Source organism: Camelus bactrianus, chromosome 15, assembly GCF_048773025.1.
Source record: "Camelus bactrianus isolate YW-2024 breed Bactrian camel chromosome 15, ASM4877302v1, whole genome shotgun sequence".
Classification (NCBI taxonomy): Eukaryota; Metazoa; Chordata; class Mammalia; order Artiodactyla; family Camelidae; genus Camelus; species Camelus bactrianus.
In genome coordinates this window covers 35,483,526-35,507,142 of record NC_133553.1, presented here as the reverse complement: position 1 = coordinate 35,507,142, position 23,617 = coordinate 35,483,526, and the positions used below count along the sequence as shown (strand labels likewise).

The 23,617-nt window shown below is 34.3% G+C and overlaps 1 protein-coding gene across 9 annotated transcripts in view; it reads left to right on the top strand.

The window, feature by feature from the left end:
- The window catches only part of MEMO1 (mediator of cell motility 1), a 116,615-nt gene that overhangs the window by 70,231 nt on the left and 22,767 nt on the right, over positions 1 to 23,617 (top strand). For 8 of the 9 annotated variants that reach the window (XR_012511854.1, XR_012511851.1, XR_012511849.1 and 5 more), the window contains one exon: positions 15,785 to 15,927. The exons of the other annotated variant lie outside the window; for it this stretch is intronic. Coding sequence is in view for 2 of the 8 variants with exons in the window: in XM_074378693.1 (XP_074234794.1) it covers positions 15,785 to 15,927 (143 nt within the window). In the remaining 6 variants the exon portion in view is untranslated. The remainder of the gene's footprint in view (positions 1 to 15,784; positions 15,928 to 23,617) is intronic. 9 annotated transcript variants of the gene reach the window in all.

The window sequence follows — 23,617 nt, the reverse complement described above, 5'->3', positions numbered from 1 at the left end:
TAAGTCTTAGAAGTCCTTTTACCTGCCTGAAAGAGTATACAAGTACTGTCTTAAGTCTTCCTGAGGTCTTAGTGAAGGGTTTTACAGATGTGGTATTATTTTAACATTTAAAGTTTAAAATTTTTATTTTTTATACAATTTTAAAGGTTACTTTCTATTTACAGTTGATTGCAAAATATTGGCTATATTCCCCATGTTATACAATATATCCTTGAGCCTATCTTGCACCCAGTAATTTGTACCTACCAGTTCTATATTACTCCTCCTCCCCCTCCCCGCTGATAACCACTAGTTTGTTCTATCTGTGAGTCTGCTTCTGTTTTGTTATATTTACTAGTTTGTTGTAGTTTTTAGATGCCACATATAAGTGATATCATACAGTATTTGTCTTTCTCTGTCTGACTTATTTCACTTAGCATATAACGCCCTCCAAGTCCATCCATGTTGCTGCAAATGGCAAAATTTTGTTCTTTTTAATGGCTGAGTAGTATTCCATTGTGTGTGTGTGTGTGTGTGTGTGTGTGTGTGTGTGTGTGTATGTGTGTCTGTCTGTGTGTGTCTGTGTATGTATATGTACCTCCCCCTGTTTGTGTTCTTTTTGATGATAGTCATTCTGAAAGGTGTGAGATGACCTCATTGTAGTTTTTATTTGCAATTCTCTAACAATTAGCGATTTTGAGCATCTTTTCATGTGCCTGTTGGCATCTGTATGTCTTCTTTGGAGAGATGCCTATTTAGGTCTTCTGCCCATTTTTTGATTGGGTTGCTTTTTTTTTGATACTAGGATATATAAGCTGTTTGTATATTTTGGAAATTAGTCCCTTGTTGGTCACATCATTTGCAAATATTTCCTCCCATTATGTAGGTTGTCTTTTTGTTTTGTTGATGGTATCCTTAGCTGTGAAAAAGCTTTTAAGTTTAATTGATCCCATTTGTTTATTTTTGCTTTTATTTCCACTACTGCAGGAGCTGGTTCAAAAATATATATTGCTGTGATTTATGTCCAAGTGTTCTGCCTATGTTTTCCTCTAGGAGTTTTATAGTGTCAGATCTCACATTTAAGTCATTAATCCATTTTGAGTTTATTTTTGTATATGGTGTTAGAGAATGTTCTAATTTCAGTCTTTTACAGGTAGCTGTCTAGTTTTCCTAACACTACTTATTGAAAAGACTATCTTTTCTCCATTGTATATTCTTGCCTCCTTTGTCATAGATGCAGATGTAGTTTTGTTTTGATAATTGTGAGCCCATGTTCTTGGTAGCACCCTGGACTTGAACTTTCTCCTTACGCTGTTTCTTTGACTATCTGTAGAAGCTAGCAGTGAGAAACAATTGTTTTCCAACCAAGCAACTCCTGGTTAGAAATACTTCTTTTAGTTTGAGATTTACAAATGTTAGCCACTGTATATAAGAACAGATTAAAAAAAAATTTCCTTTGTACAGCACAGGGAACTATGTTCAATATCTTGTAATAACCTTTAATGGAAAAAATATGAAAATGAATATACGTATGTATATGCACGACTGGGATATTGTGCTGTACACCAGAGACAGACACATTGTAATTGACTGTACGTCAGTAAAAAATTTTTTTAAAGAAATACTTCTTTTAAATTCTGCTTATAATTCTTTAAAGTAAACAAAAAATTTATTGAAATACAATCGCTTACAATGTGTCAATTTCTGGTGTACAGCACAGTGTCCCAGTCATGCATACACATACATATGCTTATAATTCTTTAGCTCGTGCTTTTCTTCTTGTATCTCCTCTTACTTGGCTGTAAGAAAGCCACTGACATTTTGAATATTTTGCCTGGAAATCTTCTTAGCTAGATCTTTGGGTTCACTAGGTATGTTTTCCATCTTCTAAGTTACTTCATGTGACAGTTACGCTAGTTGTTCTGCCAGTAAGTAATATGGGTCACCCTTTTCACCTCCTATAGCAGTTTCCTTACTGCTCGTCCATTTCTAGTCTACTTGTTGCCCTTTCAGCTTCCCTCTGTCTCTTTGTCACCGAAGTCCGTATTATATTTTATGTTTCTGCTGTAGTAGTACCATTTTTTTTTTGTCTCAGTTATCTATTGTTGTATCACCTTATGGTGCCTTTCTTTTTGCTTATAATTTTTTGGTCTAGAATTTTGTTCAGGGTTTAGTGGCAACCACTCATCTCTGTTTCATCTGTTGCCAGTTGAGACAGATTGACTTAGGCTGAGGGCTCTAAAATGCTCTTACTTCCTGTCTGGGACTGTGATGCAGGTTGTCTACTGAAGCACCTTAGTTCTCATCTTGGTGCTATCTCCACTGTTGTCACTCTTCCTTCAGGGCCTTTCTCTGCACATGATTTTCCTTTCCTGTCGGGCTGTCGTGCAGTACATGGCAGTTCAGAGTAGCAAGAAAGCAAGTAGAAACTTCCAGTCCTCTTAATATCTAGGCTTGAAACTGGCACAGTATCACTTATGCTACATTCTACTGGTCAAAGCAAGTCAGAAGTCTGGTTCAAGGGGAGGGAGAAATTGTACACCTAATGAGAGGAGTGGCACGAGTGTTCAGAGGTGGGAGGGATTTAGTGATTATAGTTGTGGGCAGCCTACCACAGTACCACCTGTGTTTCCTTTCTCTGGTGCTTTCCTAATTTGTTCCCTGCTCAAGGACAGCTAGTCTACTCTGTATCTTCTGTACCCAGCTCAGTACCTGGTACACAAAAGGATCTCAGTAATTAATTGTTGAATAAATTAATAACAGTCTATTTTCAATACTTTTGTTAAATATTTTTCCAAAAATTAGATCAAAATTTTTTATTAACTGCTTTTCATGTTATGAATGTATTTTTATGTCATTTTAAAACTTCTTTTCATTGGTCATACATAGGACTTTCTAGTATATGTCTATGTAATACTTCAGTTAATTGACCATATAATTTTTAAACTTTTCCCTCATTTTAACTATTATAAATAATTATTGCAGGTTTAAAAAAACTAAATAGCTAAGTTATTATTTGTAATTTTCTGTGTATTTTAAACAGATTTTAAAATATTCATTAGAGCTTTTTAAAAAATGATGAGTAATTTAAAGGAGAAAACATGAAATGACCCATAATCCCCTTGCTCAGTTAACTCTGTTGACATTTAAAAAATGGATATACGTGGGTTGTCCCCACGCCAGCCAATGGCCGGCCAGTGCCTTGGCTGAGGAGGTGAGGTGGGCCCGGACACCACCACTCACCCAGTGGGCCACCTGGGTCCTGCCATGCCTCCACAGCCAGAAAAAAAAAACAAACTATGGATGCACATGGTTTACAAATGTAAACAGTATTGAGAAGTACAGAGTGAACAATGAAAGCTTCTCTGCTTCCCCTCAACCAGTGTTTATTGAAAGTAAAAATTATGCATCTGCTAACATGTATGTGTGCATATGTCTATGTATATATATGATTTATACATACACGTTTCTTTGTGTAAATTAAAAAATACATACACAAGATTATATCTTAAGTACTTTATTCTGATCTTTTTCCATACTTTATCTTTGTCAGAATTCATGATTTTTACTGTTGCATATAATTGCATTTGAGAGTTAAGTTAGGATATATAGAAATTGTCAATCTTGAAAAAACGATTTACTCTTAAAATTAACAGCATTGGATTTCACTTCTTCCTTTTCTTTGTGTTTTGCTCTGTTCAGTTATATAACCCTTCTCCCCTGCCCCTTATTCCTTTCTCTATATCATCCCCATTTACTCTTTGCTTGCAGTTTAAAATTTTAATTGATTTTGGGGGTAATTTACATACTGTAAAATGTGCTCTTCATGGCATAGAATCCTATGCTATAAGTATTGATAAATGCAGAGTTGTAAATATCCACCATAGTCAAGATATGGAACAGTTGCTTTGCCCCATTTTCAATGCTTTTTGTTCAGGAAAAATGTGCAGAGTAAATAGAATGCTTTAGTAATTTTCGAAGTGTTCGAGAAATATGGCCCTGTAAAAATGTTCATCTTCACTGTAAAAATGTCATTATTATCTTTTTAGCCATATAATACTTTTTGTTACTGCTAATATTTTGGAATAGGGACACCTTGAAAGCACAGTACAGTATATTCAAATCTGTTCCGTCTTCTCTTTTAGGTTCTAGCCAATCTTAGAAATTCATCGTGGTTAAGATTTGATAACTCTTAGTAGTTAGACTGTTATATATTAAATAACCTTGATTTTGTATCATTTATCCAGATCATTTAACCTAACTCTTGTAATTCTTTTTTTTTTTAGCATGCATGAATGCAGGACCTCATGTATGCTAAGTATGCAGCTCTGCCACTGAGCTATTACCCTCCAACCGTAACTCTTTTAATTCTTATATTTATTCATATTGATTATATTTTTGAGTTCCCTGTGTGAGGGAATTTTATTAAATACTATTAACTAAACAGTTTTTCCTGTTTGTATTATATTAGTATAATACATTTGTTACAGTTGAACCAATATTGATACATTATTATTAACTAAAGTTCAGAGTTTAATTAGGGTTTACTCTTTGTGTTATATAGTTTATGGGTTTCTCATGTCATGTATCTACCATTAAAGTACCATACGGAATAGTTTCACTGCCCTGTGCTCTGCCTAATCATATTCTCCCCTCACTCCACCTCCATCCAGCCCTTGGTAATTACTGATCTTTTTTTGCCTTTATAGTTATATACTTTGTGAAATATCATATAGTTGGAATTGTGCAGTATGTAACCTTTTCAGATTGTCTTCTTTAAGTCAATAATATATTTTCATGATTCCTCCATGTCTTTTTATGGCTTGATAGCTTATTTCTCTTTATTGTTTTTTTTGTTGTTGTTGTTGTTGTTATCTTTTGTTTTGAATTAATAGATATTATTTCTTAAAGCAGTTTTGGGTTTATGGGAAAACTGAACAGAAAGTACAGAGAGTTCCATGTACTCCCTCTCCCCAACACACAGAACTTTCTCTATTACTAATATTCTAAGTTTGTGTCTGCACTTACTACAATAAATGGACCAATACTGAGACATTATTATTAACTACAGCCTGCAGTTTACATGAGGATCACTCTTGCTGTTGGATGTTCTGTGGGCTTGACAAGTGTATGATGACATGCATCCACCAGTATGGGATCATTTGGAGGCATTTCACTGCCCTGAAGTCCTCTGTGTTCCACCTGTTATTTTCTCCCTCCCCTAGGTCCTGGCAACCACCCATCTTTGTACTCCCTCCATAGTTTTGCCTTTTCCAGAATGTCTTTAGTTGGAGTCACACAGTTTTACCAGTTAATTGATGTAAAAATTTATTGTTTTTAAGGTGACATTTACTCTCAGAATTTAAAAATCTTGGTTAATTTGAGTTTTTCAAATGTTAGTAGAGTTGCCTAATTGTAATTGTACAAGAAATGATGAGTAATACAAAAATCGGCAAAGGTTGTGTGTTTCCTGAGCATATAGCCTAGTAGGAGAGATAAGAACTATATAAAATTAATATAATTTAGTTCAGTAAGTGCAGTTGAGTTTATGGGAGCAGAAAAAGAGGTTGTAGACAGTAGCTGAGTTAGGGGAACACAGAGAAAGCTTTATGGAGAAGATAGTATTTGAGTAGACCCTGAATGAAGATGGCTGTAATTTTCACAGAAAGGGCAGAATTTTTTTTTGTGGGAAAGGTAGTGCTGTAAATACAAAGTATAGGAGTAAGAAAGCCCGGGACTTATATTAAGAGCAGAAGACTGTTTGACTTAGCTTGTGGGAGTTGCAAAGGGCCGGGATAGTAACTGAGGCCTATCTGTAGGTGTTTTTGGTTTGGCCTGCATAGTTATAAAAAGCTTTTTGACATATATGAATACTTTTAGTTGGATATTGGTTCTGCCACTCCCTGTTGTCTTTTACCTCATCCAGCTTTTCACACATGTATGATATCAGCCTGGGACTGGAGACATTCAAATTGGTGACCTTGTAGATGCATAGTCAGAGGGCCAGGATTAGAAAGTTGGAACAGTAGTGTGGGACCAGATTAAGGAGGGCATTGAATGTCAGTGTATGAATTCGTATTTTATTCCATGATTGGTATGGAGCTACTGAGAGGTCCTCAGCAAAAGGAGGAGATGATTACAACTTGACTGTAAGAATATTGCACTTAATGGCATGATGGTACTGTGAAGGATGGATTAGAGTTGAAAGAGATTGATAGAAATAGTTTAGAAATCATGGGGTGATTTGAACTAAGGTAGTGGTGCATAGGGTACCAAACTGAGCAGATTATAGGAGGCGTTCAAAGGTTAGAATAAATAGAACTTGGTAAATGTTTCTTTGTGGGAGAGTAGGTAATTTTAAGACAGTGCAAAATTTTTGACAATAGTATGCCATTATCAGAGAGGATAAAGCTGTAAATTTTAGATGTAAGCTAGGTGTAATTTTAGGAGACATAGGGCATGGAAATGTCAACTTGTTTCTATCAAAAAATTGGAATTTCTTTATAATTCTGAGAGCAAATGTGGTCAATTTATCATAGGACTATTTTGCTTCAAATGGTTGAGTTTTCTTTAATAAAGTTTATTTAGTATGCCTCTCTAATTTCTGAAATATACTTGCCTTTGTAAAACCTTTCTTATCAGTATTCCTGCCAGCATAGAAACTCAGAAAGGTATAACTTTAAAAATTAATTTTGATAATCTCATTAGATTCACTTAACTGAGCAAACAGTAAAGATTTATAATGACTTAAGTGTTAATTTTAGTTGTCATTGACATCTGGTTTACCTTCTTCCTTTGACCTTTCTTCTTCCCCTTTCTCAGTGCTTTGGCTCTAGTTGATGTTTTCTAGATCTTTTTCGTTTATTCTTTCTCACAGTCAGAATATTCTGCATAAAATATAAATGTGCATGTCCCTGTTGTTGAAGGTGGATCTGATTAAGAGGAAAAGATGAGAGAAATTCTTCCTTATAGGGCTCTCTAAAACTCTGCAATTATGATTCCTTTATGTCACCATGCCTTTAACGCCTGTTTCAAAGGTTCTACAAGCAGCCTAATGTTTGCAAACTCACTAGAAGGACTCAACAGTTGTATTCATGACTGTGGTTTAGTGGAAAAGATATGATGCACAGCAGGACTGGCAAGGGAAAAAAGACGTGTCGGGCAGAATCTGGCAGAATCCAAGTGCATGCTTCCAACATTCTCCCTCCCATAGGGGTGTGTTGAATAGAATGTGGATCCTCCAGCACTGTTAACACATGTACAGTGTTTAGCCAGGGAATCCTGCTTTAAGATTCAAAAGCCAGCATTTTTACTGGGGGCAAGTCATGTAGGCACTTTCTGCCTGTGTGACTAGTCACAGCTACTGAAATTCCAGACTCCCGGAAGGAAAGCAGGTGTTTACCATAATCACATAATTTATAAATAGTCTAGATAAGCTGGTACAGTGTCCCAAGAGGGTAAAACAACGTTAATCAACATAAGGGATGTTGGCAAAAGCCAAGTTCCTAGGTGTAGGCGAAGGGCCAGTCTTACAAGCAGGCCATTCTAAAGACTGCAGCAACAGATCTTCTGTGTTAACTCTCTTGCAAAATTCCCATTCTGTTTTCCAAATTCCAGGGTGCCATATTGCCATTTCGAACTTTCTGACTTTTGGACTTGCTTTAAATGCCATCTTAACCTTTGTTACAGCTTAGGTTTGTACTAGATCTTAAAATTTTCCTTTTCTTTCTGATTGTGGCTTCAGTCCAGGTCTTCAGATATTAGAAATGATCACAGAAAAGTAAGGTATGTTTTTGTGTAGTTATTCTTTAACAGATTGGAATGGCTTGTCTGTGGAGATAAAAAGAAAATTGAAATTTTCTACCCCTGTCCAGCTTACGTGACAGCCATAAGAGCAGTGCTATTTTCAAATGTGTTCTTATTGTGTGACTTTTATACTCCCGGTTATTTGTGTATTCCTGCATATGTCTTGTCTTTTTTGTTGTCATTTATTGAGATTTTAGAGCAAACATTGTCTTTCTTTATATATTTGAGTTTCCCTTTTCCATGAACATTGATTCCTTCTGAGTATTACCTATACTTCAGGAAGAGAGCATTTTTTAGAATTACAGAACATGGAGTATTTTGGTAATAATAAGTAAAAGTTCTTTGTTGGTTGTAATGGAACAATTTTAGTTTCTATAACCATGAAACGGTTGAGCAAGAGGTAGCATAAGACATTTGGGAAGATTGGGATGCATTTCATTTTTATCAGAGTAAAGATTTTTTTATATTTATCTACACATGTTTTGTCCTCTTTTTTTTTCCTGTAAATATTTTCTATCTAAAAAGAGGAGAGGAGAGTAAATTATGTACTAATATTGTTGTGGCAATAGCTTCAGCACCTCAGGGATAAGGATAATTTTTCTTTGGACTGGCTTGTTTATAATTTGTTTAATTCTCACCTGAGAAGCTCTGGACGGCTTCTAAAATCGTTGGGGTATTGGAAGAATTTGTATAGAAAAGAAAATTCTCATCAATGTTATTCAGGGGAGAAATTATTCAAACTAATGCCACAGAATAAGCAAGTAACTATTTGTATACAGTATTTCTTCTAGTTTAAAATTTCATCAATTTTAAAGCTTCAGTTATTTATATACCACTGCCACACCACCAATTATGTTTTCTTATCAATTAGAACATTTATATTAGAATTCACATTTTTATTTCTTGTGATGAGGACTTTTAAGATCTACTCTTAGCAACTTACAAATATACAATACAGCATTATTAACTATAGAACAATATTAGCTACAGAATTCATATTTTTATATTAGAATTTTTGCTTGGAATTTAGACTTTTTGTGCTCTGTGCCACTAAGAACATTGGTGATACAGTGATACTGTTTTTGAAGAGAGTGTTTCATTATTGGTTCTGGGACTTAAATTCTTTTTAGTCTGTTACATATCTTGGATATAGTAATTTTCTGAAGCATGGGTTAGGGTATAGAACAGAAACAGATGGGCTGAAACTTTCCTCTGCATCACTCAAGTGCCCACAAGAGTTTTGTAAGGTAGGTATTAGTAATTCTTTTTTTTTTCTGACAGTTGAAGCTCAGGATAGTTTAAGTACCTTGCTACAGGTAGCACAGTTTGCAAGTGGCAAAGATAGATTTTCTTCTTTTTTAACAGTTTTATTAAAGTTTGAAGTATGATTTATATCCTGTAAAATTCATGCACTTAATAATACAGCTCAATGATTTCTAGTAAATTTATTGAGTTGTATAGACACTCTTGCAATCTAGTTTAAAAACAACATTTTTATCACCTGAAAAAGAAACCTTGTGTCCATTTGAGAGCAGTTCTTTTGCTCCCATTCTCAGCCTCAGGTAACCATTTATTTGCTTTATGTATCTGTAGATTTGTTTTTTTTGCAAATTTTATTTAAATAGAATCATACAAAACGTAGTCTTTCATGTCTGTGCTTTTTTCATTTAGTGTACTGTTTTCGAGATCATCCATCTTGTAGCATGTATCAGTAATAGATTCCTTTTTATTGCCAAATAGCTATTCAGTTATATGAATATACCAATTTTGTTTAGCCGTTTACCAGGTGGTAGATATTTGGATCATTTCCATTTTTGATTATTAGGAATAATGTTATAAACATTCTTGTACATGTCTTCATGTGAACATATGTTTTCATTTCTCTTGAATAGTTACTTGGGAATGGAATTGCTGGGTTGTAGGATAAGTCTGTGTTTTAACTCTTAGAAACTGCCCAACTATTTTTCAAAGTGGCAGCACCATTTTATATTACAGGAGCAGTGTGTTAGGGTTTCTCCACATTCTGGCCAGTACCTGTTATTGTCATTCTTTTTTATTACAACCATTCTGACAGATGTGTAGTGTAACCTCATTATGGTGTTAAATTTGCATCTCTCCAGTGACTCATGAAGTTGAGCAATTTTTCATATTAGTCATTTGTGTATCTTCTTTTGTGAAATGCCTATTCATATATTTTGCCCTAGTTTTGCCATAGTTTTAATTTGATAATTTATCCTTTTACTGAATTGTAAAAGATTTTGTGTATTCTGGATACAAGTTCTTTGTTCATATATATGATTTGCAAAGATTTTCTCCCATTGTATATGACTTGTCTTTTATTTTTTTAATGGTGTCTGTTGAAGAAGAAACTTTTTTTTAAATTGAAGTATAGTTGATTTACAATGTTGTGTTAGTGTCTACTGTACAGCTTAGTGATTCAGTCATATATATACACACACACAAACATTCTTTTTCATTATAGGTTATTACAAGATATTGACTATAGTTCCCTGTGCTATCCTGTAGGACCTTCTTGTTTATTTTATATCTAGTGGTTTGTATCTGCTAATCCCAAACTCCTAATTTATCCCCCCCCCCCCGACTTCCCCTTTGGTAACTGTAAGTTTGTTTTCTATGTCTTTTGAGTCTGTTTCTATTTTATAAATAAGTTCATTTGTGTCATTTTTTTAGATTCCACGTGTAAGTGATATCATATGGTAGTTTTCTTTCTCTTTCTGGCTTACTTCACTTAGTATGATAATATCTAGGTCCATCCGTATTGCTGTAAATGGCATTCCATTCTTTTTTATGTCTGAGTACTATTCCTCTGTGTGTGTGTGTACAGCACATCTTTATCCAGTCATCTGTTGATGGACAGTTAGATTGTTTCCATGTCTAGGCTATTGTAAATAGTGCTGCTGTGAACACTGGGGTGTGTATATCTTTTCAAATTATGTTTTCTCTGATATATGCCAGGAGTGGGATTGCTGGATTATATGATAAGTCTATTTATAGTTTTTTGGGAATCTCCATACTGTTTACTATGATGGCTGCACCAGATTGCATTCCCACCAACAGTCTAGGAGGGTTCTCTCTTCTCCACACTCTTTCCAACATTTATTGTTTGTGGACTTTTTAATGTTGACCATTCTGACTGGTCTGAGGTGATACCTCATGGTAGTTTTGATTTGCATTTCTCTGATAATTAGCGATATTGAGTATCTTTTCATGTGCCTATTGGCTGGCTGTGTGTCTTCATTGGAGAAATGTCTGTTTAGGTCTTCTGCCCATTTTGTGACTGGGTTGTTTGGTTTTTGTTGTTGTTGCGTTGTATAAGCTGTTTTAATATTCTGGAAGTTAAGCTCTTGTCAGTTGTATTGTTTGCAAATATTTTCTCCCAGTCCGTCGGTTGTCTTTTTGTTTTGTTTATGATTTCCTTTGCTGCACAAAGGTTTATAAGTTTGATTAGGTCCCATATGTTTATTTTTTCTTTCTATTGCCTTGGGAGACTGACCTAGGAAAACATTGCTACAATTTATGTCAGAGTATGTTTTGCTTATGTTCTCTTCTAGAAGATTTATGGTGTCCTGTCTTATGTTTAAGTCTTTAAGCCATTTTCAGTTTATTTTTGTGTATGGAGTAAGGGAGTGTTCTATCTTCATTGATTTACATGTAACTGTCCATGTTTTCCAGCACCACTTTACTGAAGAGACTGTCTTTTCTCCATTGTATATTCTTGCCTTGTTTGTCAAAGATTAATTGACCCTAGATGTGTGAAGAGCAAACATTTTAAGTTTATCTTTTTTTTTCTTGTATGGCTTCTGCTTTTGGTATCATATTTAAAAGATCTTTGCCTAACCCAAGGCCACAAACTTTTTCTCTTCTTGAACAGGATCAGCAAAGGACAACAGCCTGGAGGTCATGGCTGTCCCACAGCTTGTTATTGTAATGTTTTACGGGAATATAGCCACACCCACTCATTTGCTTATTGTCTGTGGCTGCTTTCTCTTAACAGTGACAGTTGAGTAGTTGCTACAGAAGTGTATGGCCCAGAAAACCTGAAATATTTACTTTATGGCCCATTTCAAAAGATGTTTGCTGAGCCCTGTTCTAGAAGTGTTACAATTTTAGTTTATGGTTGTGTCTGTGATCTAGTTTGAGTGAATTTTTGTGTATGGTATGAGGTAAAGGTCTGAGTTCACTTTTTTCATATGCAATTGTCCCAGTACCATTTGTTGAAAAAGCTATCCTGTAAGTAATGATTCATCTTCCTTTTGATGGTTTTAAGATTTTTCTCTTTGTCTTTGTTTTTTATCAGTTTCATTAAGGTTTATCTAGGTTGAGAATTTCTTTTCACTTATCTTACTTTGGGTTATTGATTTTTTTTTTATCTGTAGATTAATGTTTTTCATAAAATTTGGAAAGTTTTCAGCCATTATTTTTTCTCTATTTTTACTGTACCTTTTCTGGGACTCCCATTGGGTGCATCCTTGTAAGTTTGATGTTGTCTACAAGTCTCCAATGTTTTGTACATTTTTCTTCAATCTTTTTTTCTCTCTTCTTCAGATTGGATAATTTATTTTATGTTTAACTTTACTGATTCTTTTTGTAATATTAAATCTCCTCTTCAGACCATCTAGTGAATTTTTCATTTCACTTGTTATACTTTTCAATTCTAAAATTTCCATGTGATTCTTTTTAATTGTTTGCATTTCTTTGTTGATTTTGCTATTTATTTAGTCATTGTTATTATATATGTATGTATACATTAAACTTATTTAAGCATAGTAGTTTCCTTTGATTCTTTGAACATATTTATAATAACTTTTAAAATCTTTGCTAAGTTTAATATCTGGTCCCACTTGGATACAGCTGCTATTGGCTCTCTCTCTCTCTCTTTTTTTTTTTCCTCTCCTGAAAATTGGCTTTCCTTTTTCTTTGGCTTACAATTTTTTCTTGAAACTGGACTTTTTACATAGTAAAATAGCAACTTTATTCTGACTTTATTTTTTCTGCAGGCAGTAGTAGTGGTAGTTGTGGTTGTTTTGTTAATTCATTTTTTTAAAGTTAACTTTCATGGACTCTATCTGCACAATCTGTCTTTCCCACAGGGTTTGACTACTTACGTGTCTCCTCAGCTTTTAAAAAATTCTTATTTATGTTTTTCATCCTGTCTTTCTAGAATTCAGCCCCTGTGTTTGCATTGCTTAGTGCTTAGCTAGTCCTTGTTGGAAGATTGTGCTTAAACACCATAAGCCAGTATGGCTTTTACCCTTTGTGGGTTTTGTGTGTTTTGGGGAACACATTTGAAGTTCAGGCTTTTTTCAAGTTTGCCTTCTTTACTTTCTGCTGGGTCTTCTCTTGTCTCCCTGCACATGCGTGCAGGTTTCTGGTCAGCCAGAGGTGTGTGAGTCTTGTGCTTGGTCTCTTTTGGGTCTCCACTTTCCCTTGTGCATGCTTTCTCCTTCCCAATTACTTGGTATTTTGGAGGAGCTTAGGGCCGTATTGACACACGTGTGTTACCTCCTAGTCAGCCAGGTTGTGTGGAGGGCATCAGTTCTCTCCTCAGAATATGTGAATTTATCAAGTCCCTCTGTGACTCTCTCTTTTCTGGAATCTCCCTGTTAAATTTCTAGGTAGTCCTCAGGTTTGTGGCTTGCCTCAGTTGGTACGGTAATCTCAGGCTACAAAATGGCTGCAGGTTTGTCTGTTTCCTGCTGTGTATGGGTATTGTGCTCTGTGCTCTTCTCCAAATCACAGTCAGCCCCCTTCAGCAGTGCAGCTGCTGGTTTTCACAGCCAGCCTCAACCTTGCTTGCACCATAATGTTGGTGGAGCAGGGGAGGGGCTAGGGGCAGTTCCTGGTAAGATGCCAGACTTCCAGTGTTCTTCCCATGAAGTTCCATTTATCTTTCATGAGGCAACTCTTCTCATTGTATTTTGGCCTTTGGTTGATTTCTAGAACACTCCTTTTTTTTTTTTTTTTTTGGTGGTAGTTTTATCCAATTTTGTAATTATTTTTTGAGGGTGAGATCTTATACTCCTTCATCAGGAAAGACCAGCTTCACAACTTGTATTCTAAAACCTAAGAATGTTACATTTCAAAGTCAAATGCTCTTTTCTCTAATCCATGTTCTGTGGGGATAGAGAATAATAGGTAATTTTTTAAAAAAGAGAAGTGACAAAGGGTGGATGGTTGAATCTTGACTCAAAGCTTAGATTTCTAAGTGGCATGAGACTCACCTCTGTATAGGTAGCTCAAACTCAGGTTAATTGAATGGTGTGGTGGCTCTTGTGGAGAGTTGACATGTTATTTCTTCCAAGTGAGCCACATAATATTGACAAAGTACTTTTCTCATAGTATTCCTCAACTTTGTAGCAGTTTTATGAAATAGGTATTGTAATTACGATCATTTTATAAATAAGGAAGTAGATTTTTTAGGTTAGTGACTTACCTGTGCTCTCACCGTTTATTTGTATGTGATGGAGGCAGTACTTGAGCCCCTTTCTTCTGGCTTCTTGTTTTTTTATATTCTATATACCTGCTTCCCTACTGTGCCATAACAACTGACAGACTCTTCAGTGATCTTAGTGTATTTATTTATGTACATAGTACTTGAAGTAAGAACAGTTCATAACCCTCTTCTTGAATTTTTACTAGAGCTCAGATTCTTTTCTTCCAAATGATAATCACTCTTAAGTTACTTAAGAGCCCCTACTCATTCATGCAGTTGTTATGCAAACTGGTAAGAGTCAGAGAAAGAGATATTCCATGGCAGCTTCCTCTGCCAGCTTCCTCTTTTTTTCTTACTCCATAGATGCAGATTCTGCCCAAGAAGCCCCTGCATTGCAGAGGGACTGGAGATCTGTATGATCTGTTTATTTCGCAATTGACAAGGGTAAGGGGGCCTTTTTGGGGGAGGCGCTTGGGTGCCCTGAATTTAGCTTTATGAAGCTGGGCTAACATTTATTTTAATAATACTTAAACTTAGTATTTTTAAAGACCCTTTTAATGAATTCTGTTTGTCCTACATCAATTAAGTGCCAGATTATCATATTTAAGAGCTTTTATTATAATGGTGATTTTTTAAAAGAAAGTCCTTTTCAGAACAAGTCCAACAAACATATGATCCATGCTCCTCAAATTCCAAATCTGGGACCATATAGAATATAAATAATATTGAATATATGGAAGGAAGGAAAATTTCAGCACATTGAAATACTTAAAAGATCTGTTTCTGTAGCCCGTCACAGTTATTTGTAATTAATCTGCTCTGTTCCTTTTCCATAAATCTTTCAATCTGTAGAGTGAAAAAGGGACTTGTGGATATGCCATAAACATTGTGGATGGGCGTGGTGTTTTTCCTGCTGCTAGAAGTTAGTATCTGCTTCCTTGAATTCTGTGTCCACCCTAGATGCCAGTGAAATTCGAGTGTGTCTTCAGACTGTGCTGTACCTGTTTATTAGTATAGGTGTAAAGTGCAGTTGGTGAATCTTCCGGGAGCCCAGATAAATTTTGTAGATGTCACTTAGCAGGTTTATAGAACAAGTGCCAGAAATGGTGGTGTTTATATTAGAATAGAGTTAAAATAAGTAAGGAAGAATTTTATTCTCTTTTAAAATTGTGGAAGCATTGGGCAGATGATCGTAGCTTTTATGGGTAGTTGAGAAGACTTGACTTGGTGATGGTCTGATGGACTTATTCTTACGTGTGAGGATATCTTTATACCTCGTAGTAAAATAGCTTTGTTTATCTAATAAAGCATACTGTACATTTCTGTAATTTAAAGAGATATGTTTAGTATTCTGTACCTCTCATCTTTTTAAACGGTCTTTTAAACATCAATTTATAGATTTTAAGAGATCAACGCTATTATGTATATTATCCTTTCCACTATTAATAAATGTTCCACTTTTTAGTGCCAACACATTGGAAAACTATTTTTATTCTTAGACTTCTTAAATGACTTTTTTTTTTTTTTTTTTCTGTTTTCTTTAAGCCATAAGGATGAGTTTACCATTATTCCTGTACTGGTTGGAGCTCTGAGTGAGTCAAAAGAACAGGAATTCGGAAAACTCTTCAGTAAATATCTAGCGGATCCTAGTAATCTCTTTGTGGTTTCTTCTGATTTCTGCCATTGGGGTAAGTTCTAGATTTTAACATATCATGGTAGTTATTATATACTTGAGGTTAAAGTTTATCTTTTCTTTCTAAACTCTGATTTTCAGTTCTTTATCACTTTCCTTGAATAGTTTTACTTTTAGCAACGATGTTCAAAGGTGAATAAAAAAGTCTTTTGGTCATTCAAAAAGGATGAGATTGTAATAGGGAATTATGGACACATTTCCAAAGGCGACTGGTATAATTGGATTCACACTGTGAGGGCATCCTTGCTTAGACACTTAGATTAGTGGAAGTTAAGTTCTTTTAACCCCATTTCCAGGTAGAGTTGTGTGGTAGATTCTCTGAAGTTAGTTTTCTGGTGGATAAAACAAATGTTCTGTAGAATATAGAAGAGCACTGTGTGCTATGCCAGTCCTTTTCCACATTTCCTTTTTTGTAATTAGTCTTTTTTCCTTTCCTTTTCCCCTTTGGTGCTTAATTTTTGCCCATAGTTGCCATGAGTTTAGAGCTACCCTCCAGAGATTGCAACATGCTAGCTGTCAGCGCTCTGGTCTTCGTTAGTAATGGTTCATAAGGGTAGGGACTCCTGAGAGATTGTTGTTACTATTGTGAATTAAAAGAATATGGAAGCTTCACAGTGAATCGATCATCAAGTGAGACGTTTATGGATGCCTCTTTTAGGAAATTTTGTTTTTTGAATTCTTTGCATACATTTTACTCTCATTTATCCATTACTGTTGTAGAATATTTCTGAGTCCTATTCCTTTTAGGAATACTCTTTGATATATTTATTTACGGTTTAAGGGTGCCAATATTTGTTCATTCTTCAGTTATTTCTTTGATTTTGGCGAAAACATGAGGCTCAAGACCATAAATTTCAAGATACAGTGCTAAAATGGCCAGGAAAACATCCTTCATGAGATATAGGAAATACAGGGAGCCCTGGCTTTTACCTGTCTTACCCATTAATTGCTAAAGTCGATTCAACATTTAATGGGCCTGGTTAGGCTGGTTTCTTCTCTTACCTCTTGCTATGCTGTGAGTGGCTTTGAGATTTCAGTTCAGGAGAACGTCTCCCTAATGGTATAGAAAAGTGTTTCTGTTTGAGGCACTGATTTCTTAGCTGAGGCTGATTACCCCCTCAGGAGACATGTGAAAATGCCTGGAGACATTTTTGATCATTACAGCTGAGGTGGGGATGCTGTTGGCTTCTAATGAGTAGAGTCCAGGAAAGCTGTTAAATAAATATCCTGCAATGCACAGGACAGTCCCCCACATCAAAGAGTTATCCTGCCCTGAATGTCAGTGGTGCTTAGGTTCGGAAGCCCTGGTTCAGGGTATGCAGGTACCTGTGCTGCTTTGCCAAACTCCTTAAAAGGCTCTCAGGGTTCTTTAATAACAAATTCTATTAGCTGTTTTGTTTGCTCCCTTTGGCAGAAGTTTTTTTTTTGTTTGTTTGTTTTGTTTTGTTTTGTTTTTATGGTTATAAGTATATTAGTTAGACCTGAGTAGGTTGATACTTGAAAAGAGTTCTTTTCTTGGGATTTTTGAAGTTTAGTAATATAACTAGAGAGTATCGTTATTGAAAAAAGGACTCATTTTCTTAGTGGTATGAATTTGTGCTGATAATGAAGTATGTCCATATGTTTTAGAAGTTAAAAATTCTTGAAGCATGTGCCCGTACCTTCTTCATTTTTAAGGCTCTAATGAATCATTTTAAATCAGTCTATGATTTAAATAGTTTGTTCCCCTGATACTGTTCTTCAGCGACCAGGCTCTCCCTCTAGGTTGGCATCATGTGCAACCATAACATAAATCCATATAAAATATGAGTAGATGTTTTAATATTGCTCTTTTATGTAGACTTTTTACCCCACTGATGATGAGAAAGCAAACAAATTCTAGTCTACTACTATATTTAAGTACAATGTTGAGAGAGAAAAAAAATTTTGTTGTATATTCTACCTAAATCCTCAAAAAAGTAATTTAGGCCGTTTGATTTCCTTATTTCTTGAAAATCTTGGAATTTAAATTGCAAGATAGAACTCAGAGTTTCCAAAGGTTGATAATGTTAGCTTATGGGAATCATGTAGAGACTAAAACATATTTGTGTTTACATTTGCTGGTTAAGTAATAGAACTTTTCCAAGGTTTTTTTTTTTTTTTTTTTTTTTTTTTTTTTTTTTAGTATCACTATCACTAACAATACTCATTAAGTGCTTTGTTTGTACTTACAGAAAGCACTGTGATAATTCTTGTTAGGAAATTTGATGGAGGTTTGGGAGTAGGTGGAAAGTGTTAGGTGGACACTATTCCAAACTTGGTAGACTCCTTTCTACAATAGTAACTGTCTTTCTTGTAAAGTAAGCTTCATGTTCTGTTCTACATGCCTATTGAAATAATAGGAATCATTGGCTAGTTATGGGTTAAACTGTCTTTACTTAGAAATTAAGTTTCATATTTTTCAAATTCATGCTGTAAGGGCATTGGTCATCTTTCCTAAATTAATGAGTTCTGTATTTCCATCTCAAAAATCTAGCTTTTTCTCACAAAGATAATACTTCTCTTTTCAAAGGTGCTGTACAAGTTGATTTTACCACACCAAAGTAATGATAACACTGAACTCTAAATCATTTCACAGGAAGGATTCATTTCCTCAAGTACTCAGAGATCTTAAAAGTTTCATTGAGTTAGGTTCTTAACGCATTCCAAATTTCTAAATAGCTGATTTTTGAAGAAAAATAACTTAATTGATTATGGTACGGTTGACATATTACTCATATATGTAGTGGAGTTTTTTGTTCTTGTTTTTATTGAATAATATGGTAGAGTACTGGTAATGGTGACATTTTTCATTTCTAGTGGGCATTTCTTTTTATGTAATGTCCAGCTTCTGTGAAAAATAAAGTGAGAAAATTGGTGATAGAGACAGTTGGGAGACCCACATGTGTATAATTAAAAGGGTTTGCCTTGTCAGCCTTATTTATTAGCCAATGTCCATTACCGGACGACTTCTTTTTTTTTTTTTTTTTCCTTGACAGGGTGTTTTGCTTTAAAGACGTTTATCTTTAAGATCTCGTTTAGCTCTTACTTAGACTTGAAAGAGATGTTAGATAAAAAGTAGAAAGATTAAAATACTCTCAAGTTTTCTTTTTGGGTGAGACACGCAAAGGGAGAGTTGGGAACCTAGATTTTATTGTGCCTTCTCTGTCTCTTCATTTGAATCCTACCCTCCGCCCCCATCTCCTGCATCTCAGTTCCTACCTTTTATTTTATAATTAGTCAGCCCAATATGATGATGTTTCCCCTGGTAATATTTGATTATACTTCTTTTCACCTTTCCTGCTACTATCAGGAAGAGTGGATTAAGTGAAAGGACATTTGCTTTTAGTATTTCACTTTTACCATGGTTAAGTAATGTCCCCATAATTTGTGTACTTACCAAGTTCCACATCCTATAGGATGGCTTCATAAAGAGAATTTTTGTTTGGACCTTTTTTAGTTTTTTTAATTAGTAGAATTTTTATTCTATTTTCCTAAGTTTCATTTTTGCTCTTCTCCATGTAGACTGTTAGTATTTGTGTTTTCTTGATCTCCCTGAACTTTGTATTTCCAAATTCCAATTATTGACACCTTTCATTAACATAACTCTCAGTTAACTTCTAAGAAGTTTCTAAATGAAACTGGATCTAACAGAAATTGATTCTTTAAAAGCAGATTTATGCTTCTATTTAACTTTCCTTTTATGGTGGTTTTAAGTTCAAATCAATTTCAATAAATTTATTTGGTAAATATTAGTGATAAGTTATATTACTTTGTTAAAATGTGAATAAAGTTTATTCTACAGTCACTTCAGTAATTTGGTACTTTTATCTATAAACTTACATTTGTCTAGGTTTATATAATTTCTTTTTTATAAATATGTGCCACTTATTAAAAATGGCATTCTCCTTCACTATTTATGAAGTTTATATCTTTATTCAGATTTCTGGTTTTATGTATATTAACAGGTGATTATTCATGCATACGCTTCTTCCCTCCTGTTAGTCTCTTGGATGTGAGGGTATTACTATTTTCTAAATATTTAAATTGGTTTGAGTGCAAGTTAGCTAATTCCTGAGATGTATCTTATTCAAGCTTTCATATTTGTCTTCTCAAATATTTGTACATACTGATTTCACATATTTAGGTCTTTGATCTTTTGCAAGTTTGAGAGAAAGCCAGTACTTTTGCATTATAACTAAGAATCCAGAATGAAAGGATTATAGTATTTTGCTTATAAAAATTACCTTACTTGATGCTACTTAGATAATATTTTCTTTATAAAATACATGTTTTTCTTTGGCAGTGATTTTAATTATGAATGCCCCCAGTTTAGGTCCTTAGTATAAAATGGCCTAATAATCTTATCTCACAGGTTGTTGTGAGGTTTAACTGTACTATTTGAAAAAGTTTTAATATATAAAGTGATTAAGTAAGTGTGTAACAGTATAGTTTTTACTGGACATATGTCTGAAAGTCTGTCTTACTGACTGATCTTTTGAGAACTTTATAGAACAACTTTCTAAACTCATTGTTTATTTCTGCAATCTAGTGTATAGCTTAACATTGAGGTATTTAATACTTTTTTACCTTTTGTTTTGAGGTATTTCAAAAGTAGTTTTGGTTCTTGTATCATTCATTGTTATGTTTGTCCTCATTAGTTGATTGTTGTGTGTTAAACAGACATCCCTGGAGCTTATTCTCCACACTCTGTGAATCCACTCATTAATCACCAGTCACCTTTGGAGATGGGAAAATTACTTACCTGTATTTCTTTTTCTCAGAAAGCGTGCTCTGGAATGGATTCACAAATGAGCTACCTTCCTTCCCTCAAAGAGTAAGGTTTCTGCTTTACAGGATTTTTTTCTTGGGTTATTTTTCCTCTCATCTTTTGAATTTGAAAAGAACTGAGGGAAGGCACCTGAAGAAACTACTGACATACTCAATAGGGGAGTTCCAAAGCTTGTGCTGCCCCTAGGGGCAGTGTCAATGGCTCTTAAAGCTAGAAAGCTCATACTTGGAGTTGAAACAGGGGCTCAAAGAATCCATTTTCCCAGTGTACCTTCTGAAAGGATAAGTTTCAGGTAAGTAATTTTCTCTTACTATGTGATATGCTTTATTCATACTTATGAAAGTTCGCAAGTCCAGTTCTCCAGGTACATAGGCAACTGTATTTGTCAGTTTAGAGGCATAAGCTTTACTGAATGTTAGAAATAATGTAAAACAATGTATGTCTGCTAATGAGGTACATGAAACCATATATATTTTAAATCAACAATATTTAAAGATGCATTTTTGAGCAATATATTGTGCTAGTGTTGTCATTTCTTTTATTTCTTATTAAACAAAATCTTGATAAACTTTATTTTTTAATAATTAGAGACAAAGAAAAGAGATTTTGAAAACAAATTCAAAGTATTGTTTAACTGAAGTTGTGTGTTTGTGCATGCACACACATATGTTCATTCAGATGTACATATATACCTTTAGGCTTAGATGATGGCAGCTCTTTACTTCAGATTAGATGCTTTCTTTAAGTATATCGACCAGAATGAATTACTCAAGTAATTTTGAAATATTCGAATAGTTAAAAATATTATCATGAGACAGTTTGAACTGTTATAAGTAAGATATTTTTTCAGTTTAGTAGTTACGTGAGTGTGGATTTAGCTTCTTAACTGATAAATTCTACAGAGCTTATCAAATATTTCTGCTCAGTTCTTCACTTACTAAATGCCAAGTGACAACTAAAGAGTAGTAAAAAGTAGATAGTAAAGTATTAAACATTTGCTTATTGATATTCTCTGTACTTTATCATTATTAAATCATGTTGATTTAGTATTTTAAACATTCTGTGTACTCTCTTACTTCAGAAGTAGTTTTTAAGTGAAAGTTATGTTGAAAATGGTTCATATGAACAAGGCAGCATTTTAAAATATAATTATACTTTTGACTTATGATTACGGCCGTTTTGACCAACTTCACCTATTTGAAGCAGCAGCTTTGAACTTGGAAGTAAGCAGAAAAGACTTTTGAGTAGCAAATGTCTATCATAAAGTACATGAATTTTCTTTGTACTTGAGAGTAGCAGTCTTCAGATAAGACAATCATGTTCAGGTCACAGGGATTATTGACAACTAAAACTAACAGTTATCACCAGAAGCAAGAAAAAGAGAATGTGTTAATATAAACTTGAAGCAGTTTAGGTTCAAAGAATATTCATCTTGATTTCTTCCAAGGGTATTACTCTTACACTAGTGTTAGTGAGTTAGAATTGTCTGGTCTAAGATTAGTTTTTTAATTGTTTACTCATTTTAACAAAAGATTTTGGAACTTTGAAATAGAAGTAGAAATCTAGTGCCATTGAGTTGAATCACTAAGTTACTGTGACAAACTTTAGATTTGGCTTTGAGCTTTCTGACAGCCGTCTGGCAAATAGGAAAAATAGGGTGAATTATATAGTTCTCATTGTTAGATAGAAGAAAGTACATACATTCTTTAAAGAAAAACAAAGCTATACCTAACTCAAAATTTTGAAGGAAATGTCTGATGAGTTATTTAATGTAGGGGCTTTGAGTGATGAATTGTCAGTGTTTTAAGAATTTTTTTAGTGCAACGACTGTAATGGATTATATAGTTATGGCAACATGCAGTAATCTTCAGTGTTTACAAAAAAAGATTGTTATATTCAGAATGCAGATAATTGTCTCAGAACCCTTGATGGCTTGATTTTGGGATATCATGAATTGTAAGATGCAATATTGATGTAGAAATGGCTCTTAGGGGAAAATAAGAACTGCCACATTGAGTAGTTGTACATGTTAATGTATGTGAAAAGTTAATATGTGAAAGTTAAAGGAATATGGCATATTGTAGAAAGGTGACCATCAAAGATGATCAACGTCAACAAATTAAAGAAATGTTAAGAACTGCGATGTGTGGTTTTTCTGAAAAATGACATCAAAAGAGTTTTATAATTTTGCATGGCTGATTATTTATAAGACTTTTTTTAGTAAGATAAACAGAAAACTTAAAAATCATAATTATCCAGCCAAAGAAACCCATCTCCTCAGATGCAAGGATAATAATTGGATATGTGAACTTTGCTCTGAAACTGAAGCACAAGGCACATAGTGTGTGTGTACATGGTTAGGGTACTCTAATACCTTTACAGTTGCATTTTGGTGAATCTTTAAAAATAAGGAACATTAAAGTAATGATGGAAAATAGGTTTAGATATATCTGAAATGTAACAATCAGTTGAGTAGTAATCTGCAATTAATTATGAATATGTTTCACTTCTGGCTTTCATATGACTATAGCAGAATTTATCACCTGAGCCTTTGGTTTTCTGCCTTCTTTTTAAACTTTTTCTATTTAACCCTTTCTGTCCTTTGGAGAATACCTAACGTTGAATGTTATGTGCTTATACCCTTCCTTGTTGAGATTTTGTTATCAGAGTAGGACTATTTGTTATATTTACAATTTTGTGTATCCGTCACTTTAAGGAACTTGCATTGATCCTTTTCCAAGTAGAAAGTTTTGCAAAAATCAGAAATTTTTTTTGTCGAGGTCATAACCATCACACAAACTACGTATGCATATATCTCTGACCTACGTTCTTTTTTTCGGAAATAGAGATCAAATCGTTGCATTTGTGCAGCAAA